The sequence below is a fragment of the Zerene cesonia genome, chromosome 22, assembly GCF_012273895.1.
Source record: "Zerene cesonia ecotype Mississippi chromosome 22, Zerene_cesonia_1.1, whole genome shotgun sequence".
NCBI classification, from domain to species: Eukaryota; Metazoa; Arthropoda; class Insecta; order Lepidoptera; family Pieridae; genus Zerene; species Zerene cesonia.
The window spans coordinates 3,366,054-3,375,580 of NC_052123.1; the positions used below are offsets into that span (position 1 = coordinate 3,366,054).

General features: G+C 34.8%; 1 protein-coding gene across 1 annotated transcript in view; it reads right to left on the reverse strand.

Moving 5' to 3' along the window:
- Nucleotides 1-724: 724 nt before the first annotated feature.
- LOC119835958 overlaps nt 725-9,527 on the reverse strand; it is a 19,514-nt gene continuing 10,711 nt past the window's right edge. Inside the window, exons 11-21 of the mRNA XM_038361090.1 lie at nt 8,823-9,525; nt 8,579-8,638; nt 8,460-8,486; nt 6,909-8,378; nt 4,995-5,084; nt 4,382-4,504; nt 3,556-3,692; nt 2,904-2,996; nt 2,314-2,373; nt 1,955-2,120; nt 725-1,688 (exon numbers count right to left, since the gene is read on the reverse strand). Of these exons, the coding sequence (XP_038217018.1) occupies nt 802-1,688; nt 1,955-2,120; nt 2,314-2,373; nt 2,904-2,996; nt 3,556-3,692; nt 4,382-4,504; nt 4,995-5,084; nt 6,909-8,378; nt 8,460-8,486; nt 8,579-8,638; nt 8,823-9,525 (3,816 nt within the window). The 3' untranslated portion in view covers nt 725-801. The remainder of the gene's footprint in view (nt 1,689-1,954; nt 2,121-2,313; nt 2,374-2,903; nt 2,997-3,555; nt 3,693-4,381; nt 4,505-4,994; nt 5,085-6,908; nt 8,379-8,459; nt 8,487-8,578; nt 8,639-8,822; nt 9,526-9,527) is intronic.

The window sequence follows — 9,527 nt, forward strand, 5'->3', positions numbered from 1 at the left end:
TATATCTGTTTTTCTAATTTTTGAACATATGCAGATTTGAGTCTGTGAGTCAAATTGCCTTACTCAAAAAACAATTCTGAACGTAATATAAATGCTTCATAACAAATATGCAATGATTTTGTTGTTTCAGGTGGAAGATGAGATTACAGATACTCCGTCGCCTCCGAAATAAAGTGAAATTTTAGTCGAAAACCATAATACTCATGCTGATCATTAATTAAATGCATTATTTCTAAATTTATCTACTTTTATTTCGATTCTATTATTTTGTAATATAACAATATCCAAACTGTACATTTTTTTATGTCATAGCGGGCAACTGAGCTGGTGGTTCGCCTGATGGTAAGCGATCACCACCGCCCATGAACATTCGCAAAGGTAGGGCCTCTGCGAATGCGCTGCCCGCTTATTTGGGGTAAGGGAAATGGAATGGATTAACGACGGGAAAGAAGGAATGGACTAGGACGGGTGAGGAAAAGGAAACGGGCCTCCGGCTCCCCCACTCACCGTACGAAACACAGTGGCATGCCACTATTTCACGCCGATTTTCTGTGGGGGTATGGTACTTCCCCGGTGCGAGCTGGCCCATTTCGTGCCGAAGCGTGTTCGACTCCCACAATAAATTTTTTAAAATAATTGAATTCTTGTATGTCTGTATCAAAAATGAAATGAATTTTTAATTTGAATTTGAAACATTGGGGGAATGTAAAACATACAATGGAGGTCAATAGACAAATCACCATTTAATGACTTCTACACAAGTACGTATGAACAATACAAATTACTTAAGATTAAAAAAAGTCATTCATCATCAGAACCACACTCATCTAAGACCACGCCTTCAGACAACAATGCGAGGATATCTTCATCATCCATTTCATCATAATCATCATATTTTTCAATAACACCCATTTTAGATTGATTTTTAACTGTTTTTATATCTTTAGATTTGTCTTTGCCACTCTGGATCTTTTTTGATGGAACCTTCGCAGTTTCTTTTGCTTTGTTGATTCTTTTAGCAACAGCAGTGGGTTTAGTGAATTTTTGAGGAGTTTTTGTCGTAGGCACCGTTTTAGTGGGAATATTATTTGTAGGCGGCTCAATTTTTGCTTTTACGGATTTCGGTACAATAGCCTGTTTGGCTTTTGGAGTGTTTATTGTTTCATTCTTAGCAGTTTCTTTATTTTTTTCTGCAGTTAGTCCAACAGATTTTTCAGTTTCATCTGTTTTGTTTTCATTAATTTTCCCACCACTATTTTCTTTTGGTTGCGCAATCTTGGCGTTTGTTACTTTTTTAACTTCTGATTTTTGTGACGTTTCTTTATCTGGTGTTTGTATATTACCTGGTTTTGACGTATCGGGTTTATTTATAACTTTTGGTTTATTTACTTCTTTGGGTTTTATATCAGCTTCTTTTACTTCCAATCTTACTGGGTTGGCTTTAGTTGTAGTACTTTCTATTTGATCTTTATTCTCATTTTTCTTTTCTCCAGCTTTTTCTTCTGTTGCAACTTTGTTTTTAACGTCGATTTTTATAGATTCTTCTTCATCGTTATTAGTGTCTGATTTTACTTTAGGGTTTTCCTTTTCTTCGTCTTTATCATCAGCTTCATCCACAAATTTAGTTTTCAACTTTGGTGGGCACTTCATAAACGTGTAGCATGGAGTTATTGTTAGTTTTGCATTACCTGTGATAGAATGAAATAATGTTTAATAACCTATTGTAAAAGTTAAGTTATTGTTCTTTGCTTCAAATATTGTTTTATTATTAAGAAATTTCGCAACTTTTATAATTAGAAGTACACAAGTAAATTACATGCATAGAACAAGTAAAATTATTAATAAACACAGACACACAACCACTGACAGTCATACCAATATCTCACAAGAATCAAATGGAAAATAAGAGTAATTTATTACATACTCAGTTACAGTAGCAATGTTAATAACTTACCACAGCTTATCACCTTCTCCGCGCATATTCTGTCGAAGTCTTCAATGGTTTTCAATTGAGCTGCGAACGTGTTGATCTCTGAAGCGACTCGCTTGAAGCCTCGTATTTTATATTTCTTCAAAAACGCAAGCAAATAACTCTTCTCCGGGCGACTGGAGAATCGAACCTAAAGAACATACATAGATACATATACATTCATACATAGATACTATTGTTTAACAAATCGTTTAATATGCTATTTGAATTTAATTATACAGTACAACATAACACTTCTGTCTATTAAGAATTTGCATGGTATATTACTGTTTGCACTTAAATTAGATTTTCAAGTATGAGAAATTCTTTTAAGTTATATTTACCTTGACAATTAACCTGTTATGTATATTCAGCAGCCTCTTTGTGACGTTTAATCCAATCACCTGCAACATAGAATCGTTATTTCAATTAATTAAATATAAAAACACGAAAATCTCATGATAATTTGATCCCTTCATCCCAGTTACATGAAACGAATGTATGTCACATTCGTTTTATCTAACTTGTTAATTCTACCGCAGTTTAAATAATTTTAAGATTTAACTATTAGAAGTAAAATTTATATGACTTACACTAGCCAAGCCGTATAAAAAAAAGCAGCCAATATAAAAATACACAATACACTAAAGTGAAGTCCCGTGTCCCCTACTGGGGTATGGGGCAGATGATATACATCTGTTTCACTGATCGATTTTCTTAATGGACAAGTAGGTGATCAGCCTTCTGTGTCCTGCCAGATCGACACATTTTTTTTTTTATTGTCCCCATCGGGAATCGAACCCAGGACCCCTCGGTTCTACGCTCACGCGTTTACCACTGTACCAAGGAGGCGTCACAATACACAAGCAACCCGTATTTACTGTTTTCCTTTTTGAGTAGACCATCAGTACAATAAATTAAGGATTTAACTTACATTTCTGATATCATCACCGGCTTCGTTCCTAAACTTTTCGGCGACCAATTTCTCGTCGTCCGTTGGCGGGTCGTCGGGGAACTCTTGCCATACCTGAAAAATATATTTTCAACATTTAAATAACATACGCAAGCTTTTTACACAAATAAATATCGCTATTATTAATCAAAACCTTTATGAAAAAGAAAATTCAAGATTCTTTAACGGAAAATTGCAATATAATGCTAAAGTTTGTAAGGATGCGTGTGCGTTTGTTGCTCTTTCACGCAAAAACTACTGAGCCGATTGCAATGACATTTGGTACGTAGACAGCTGGACAACTGGAATAACATATAGGTTCTGAGTTTGAATGAGATTTAAATTTCGAGACGCTATAATCACAAGACAATATAACATATTTTTATGTAAACGCACCAGTTGAATTTTATATTTTAAATATTTGAAATGTCCACGCGGTAGAAGCCGAAGAAGCAACAGCTTAATTACTACAATAGAGGAAAGATGCGTTTTATATTTGCTTGTTTGTTACGATTTTACACAACACCTGCACGATCGATTTAAAAAATTCTTTCACCATTAGAAAACTACATCTTTACCGAGTAATGTAGGCTTATTTCTTTGGAGTTTTCATAGCATTTTTATTATATCTTACCTTGATCATAATATGTCGCAGCTCATATTCCAACAGGCGTGTAGTGAGAGGATCTAATTCCCGCTCCGTTTCCGGGATGTCCTCTGGAAACATTTCCTGTATCGACTCGTCGGTTTCCTTTTTGACAGCCGTTGTATCTGTTGTTTATGATATGGCATTTTTTTAGAAAAAAAAAATTACTAAAATGAAAGAAAATTTTGTAAATGAAAACAAATTATGGTTGTGTAGGTTTCAATAACGCGTCTTTCAATTAGGTACCACACAATCTCCTCAATTATGCTCATACATGCATACAAAATTATCTACTGTCTTTAACGAAAAAACAGAATTTTTAATCAGAGAAGAGGCAAGAGTACAGTTTCTCCAGTAGCATTATATCTCAGTAAAAGCAGTGGTGGTTCAGTGTTGAGAACCTCGGACTTCAAAAATCGATAAGTCGGGGTTCGAGACCGGGCGAGCAGTGCAGGAAATAAATTGATTTTTCAATTTATCTGCACATGTGGATAACATCACCACTGCTTAAAACGGTGAAGGAAAACATCGTGAGGAAACCGGCATGTCCAAGAATCAAAACGTTCGACATGTGACATCTGCCAGCGTGGTGGATTATGGCCTGAATCCATATAGGAGGCCTGTGTCCCAGAAGCAGAACGTATATGAGCTGATGATGATGATGATGATGATGATTATATCTTAGTGACATGAGCCATATTTTTATCATAAATTTTTTAATTTTTCACGGGTGAAACTGATAAATTGGCAAACAAAAAAAAATATGTACAAGACCTTAACCTCTTTTTAGGAAATAAAAAAAAAGAAAGCATACCTGCTGCATCTTCATTGGGAACCTCATCATCCTTTCGCCCAGTTTTTTGAGACTCCTCAGTCTTGGTTTTGCGCGCTGTCTCATCTGTTTTCTGCTTCACCACTTCTGGACGTGATTTTATATCTAATATATCAAAAAATGTGCTATTATTAAATAATAATATCACACAGAGGGCGAGTTTCTATGTAACTATCCATGTTCTTACTGGAACTGTGTCAGATATGTTTTCCCTTTAAAAACTCGTTTAGATATCGAATCCTATAATTGTCGAATCACTCAGAAACGTGGCGGATTCGTACGGATTGTGCCTTAGTGTTCGTACGTTGTTTATTCAATGTTCGACCCAAGTACCCTCACTTTGTTAAAAGTCTCTATGCTGTAATTTATTATCAACTGACTGCATCAATTAGGCAGTTGTGTAGAATCGCTATACATTCTTATTACGATCAAATTAATATTAAACACACATCCTTTTGATTTGTAACAATATTATAATAAATTACATTCATACGTTAATTTAATCTATTCCAACTTATATATTTTAAATTAAAAATTATTATTGAATACCACATTAATTTTAAAAAGTCAATATTAGATACTTTTAAGGGCTCACCTAGTTTTTTATGCTCAGCCGTTCTAAGTGTAGGCGACCTTTGCGGGAGGGCTTTAGTGGGATATTTCACTGGCATCTTACGAATTGTGGCTGAAACAATATGGAAATATATTTCTAAGTTAAAACAAAAAGAAATGAAATAAAACTTAATTTATATAAAATACATCACAGTGAATTTTTTCGAAGTGTTTGTACTTTACATTTATCTAGACCTATATGATATCGGAAAACATTCCAAATTCAATAATAAAGGAGTGTATTTTTATTCAAATATTTGGAACAAGTTAATATATACTTACAAGAAAAATAGTTAAAAATAAGTACAGTTCACTCTTTATTGGACATTATATTTTAAGTCAATATCTAAGTCAAAAAAAAAAAAATGCAAATCTTCGGTACAATAAAACAAATAACATTAATAAGAAGAGAACTGAAAATGGCAAAGAATATGGTCAAAACAACACTAAAAAAATAATACGGAAATTTTAATGAATAGGATCTTAAGATTCTTCAAAATCCTGGACAAAAAAACAACAACATAACAAAAAAAAAAGCGATAATTTCTTAAATTCCGTACCTCCCAGGTTTTTAGCAGGTGCAAAAGTTTTCTTCAGGAGCATAAACCATAAGCCGAAATAGTGAGATTTCAAGTGCAGCACGATTGCTGAGATGACTCCGTTAGAACGAATCTAAATCTTATAGCAGACATTGATTTATGAAATCACGATCACCAAAGCGCCCATATGTTTGATATCTCCTTATCAGCTTCATGTAAGAGGAATTGACATTTAACTATGTCCATGCCGAATATTATATTACTGTTGGTTGACAAACAAGTGTAATGATGTCTCGGAAACTTCTAGAAAAGATCTATAAAGGAATGCAGATCGACCACACTTACTTTTCATAATACCTTCGCTCCAATTCTAGAAACAATTCACCAATAACACCAAGTATTTATATTCTGCGAATGCAGTACGCCTAATAAAGCTATTGTGTATTTTTAAATTTGTAATGCTAATGAATAGAATATATACGCTGAAAGATTTAACCGTATAAACCATATAAGGATCAGAATAGAAGTCTTGAAGAAGCGCCTGTAAATGTAACAAGGAAAAGTTGTCGATGATGATCTCCTGAACGTGAAATCTCCGTTATCATTGATAAAGAATGGTCCTTCCCCTATAGAGATTGAAAATACTCCAGCAAGAAAAAAAAAACCACATAAAAGTTATCTACGTCAAAATACACGAAACATTATGAAAATACCATAAAATCCCCAACTTCATCCTGCAAAACATTGTTTTCATAGAATCTTACCCAGTTTAAGGACGTTTTTCTATCTCCACGCCTTTAACAGCCAAAGTAACCGCTTCCGAAGATCTGCAACCACGATTCCAATCTTCGTTTCTCTTATCACGAAGATGCCTCGAAGATTTCACGTACTTTCTATAGATAGCGATATATCTGAAACGAACTCGATAATACTTTGAATCAAAATAAGTCAAGTAAAATATTCAATCACGTCATAATATGTGTAGATAACACTTACCTTATTCACGTTAAGTGCTGCAAAACCATTGGACGAAATTCATAAAGACGCATTCATTTTTATTAAAAATACGGCGATATAAATATACGAAAGATATTTCGGACGTTTTATGTATTTATATACAAAAATTAATTTTGATAAATAAATTTATGAAAAATAGTATATACGCTAATTAAGTAAGGGACTATTTTTTTCATTGCTTTTAAATGAGCTCTGAAAATGTTGTCGAATAAAAGGTCTCACACAATAAAACTAATCTAATATCCATTCACATGTATATTAATAACGTAACGTTATAAGGAAAAACACAAATATCTTCTAGCACAAAAATATATAAAGAAATATCAAGCTTAGCCTAGCCTAATCGAGACACACTACATCGTCGTCACTTTCATCCGATGCAATTTCCATATTCGCTACAACATACGTGTCGGTTTGTTCCTCTTTATATTTCTCTAACAATTCGTTCAATTTATCGTGCGAATATTCCGAACGAACCGTAAGCGTTTCAAAATCTGCACCCTCACCTACATAATCCAACTGATATTTAAGCCTAACAATAGTTTCCACCGATTCCATGTCCATCTCAACAGCGAGCGTCGCATTTTGCGAATTCCGATCGAAATTAACTTTGACATATTTCCACTTGTTGAAATTAATACCTTTCACACCTTGATTGCCGTTTCTTAATCTCTCTAATGCAATAGACGCATTTTGTTCCTCTGGCAAATTGATAAACATTTTAATATAGCGAGTATCACTGTCATCGCCACCCATCACAACGATGGCCTGACGATTTATGTATCCTAAATTTAGATGTAGAAGCCAATTTTTAGATTCGTTATTTTCAGGTAGAACTCCGAAATAGCCGGGCGTCATGAAGCCATATTTTACAAAATCGGTCCTACTGTGTCCCGCTAATTGATGGTGTTGGAATAATTTGTATATTATCGAGTCCTTTATTCTTCGTGCAATCGAAAGAGACACTGGCTTGTCTCCTTTAAGGCAGAACTTTATGACATTCGGATTTTGGTTGATAGAAGGCATTGGGGCGTTTTGGGGGGCGGGTAAAAATCGTATAGATGGCTCCTTTAAACCGGCGTCAAAAGCGTCTTTGTCCACGGCTACGGCTTTTAAGAAAACGTTGACTTTCTGGAGTTCATAACTGAGCATCATTTTGTGATTTTCCAAAGAGCGAGCCGAAGACGGGGGCATATCAACGTATATGCGGGTACCTTTAGCTGTAACGATCTTCTTCACCAACTTCCACTTACCTATATTGACGCCTTCTAAAAACCTATTTTGCAACTTGAGTTTCATCAGAGGCTCAATATTACGACATTTGGAGTGACTCGGAAGCCACACCGCAGCGCGTTCATACCATAACTCTTCTTTTGTGTACACAAGAACATTAAAGCCCTGGAATTCGCTGAAATCTAGACTGAGAAGCCAATCCTTTGACGCTATGTCCTTCGTGACTACCTCATAACGAAAAGGGCTCTGTAAGCCTTTCAACGTGAAATCCGGAGCCCAACCTTGCGAACTTTGTGTAACCTTCAGCATTTGCTGGATCAAGTGCTCTTTCAGAGTGTTAGCTTCATGACCATTAATTGGCTGAAAATCATCTTTGCACAGATATAGGTTATAGCCCTCAACTCCCGATGAAACGATAGTTTCTGCTGGCATCGAATCTGGTACAACATTGGCAACGTCGGTATACGTTGGAACAAATCCTTGCATGGTCATAAAATACTGCTGACTCATATAAGTGTTTGCGGGATCCATATGGGGTAACTGCGCTTGTGTCATGTAACTATAATCCCAATTCGGTACTGTGAATAAAAAAGTCTCAAACAATATACAACAGTTATAAACGGCGATACTTGACAGAATAAAATTTAATTTGTACTTACTTTGATATGATATTTCTTGGGTGCCATCTGAAAAAATCGTTTGAGTATAAGATTGTTAGAAACAGATTGAGATATAATATATCATTAATATTACTAGGATGCGTGTGTTTGTTTATTACCTTTACTTTTGACTGGTGTAGGAGAAGGTTTCGATGTCTTCGACGGTATTCCAGATTCATCTGCAAAATATTAATTGAATTTTATTAACATCCAGTTATAATTCAATAATGACAATGTATTCAAAAAATTTAAACATAATCATTGAAATCGGTATTCAATTTGTGGAAAATATGATCTACTTCATATAGATAATTAAAAATAATACAATAAATAAAAATACCAATAAAATCACACCGATCTCACCTTGCGCAGGCCGCTTCCGATACTGGCTCGGGAAACTTTTCATAACCTCGTCGAAAATTTTCTCTTGATCTTTAATGTTGTGCTTGGAGTTGAATTTTACTACCATTTCAATGAACGACACTTCATCGTTTCCAAACATTTCGAAAAATATCTTTGAAACAGCAAATTTTATTTCTTCAATTACCCTCGTTTTAATATCTTCTGGTAAATGGCTTCCATATTTACTCAATAGTTTTTCGGAAATTTCTTCACCCGCTTTGTCTCTTTTAGCTTTTTGACTTGGACTCATGGGACGTCTTATTTTATTTTTCTCTTCCAAGCTGCGGTCTTCTGGACGAAAATCATCTCTATTCCGTTCAATATAAGGTTTTTTCGCAATTTCGTCGCGGTTACGACGTTCTTGGTCAAAACGATCTACATTTCTATCATAATGTTTTGACTCGTGTTGATCTTGGCGGCGTTCATCTCGATAATCCTCTTCGTGTCTTCGATCACCTTTTTTATACATTTCTGCTTTTTTAGTAAAGTCCACGGCACGTTTATAGACGTCTTCTATTTCTTTTTGAAGCTCTTCTTGCTTCTTCAGTATCTCTGTCTTTTTCTCAATACGTCGCGACAATTCTTCTTTTATTTGAGTAAGGTCATTTGCGTCCGTATAATTAGATTTATAGCGTCGATCTTCATGTTCGTGGCGTTCAGCAAACT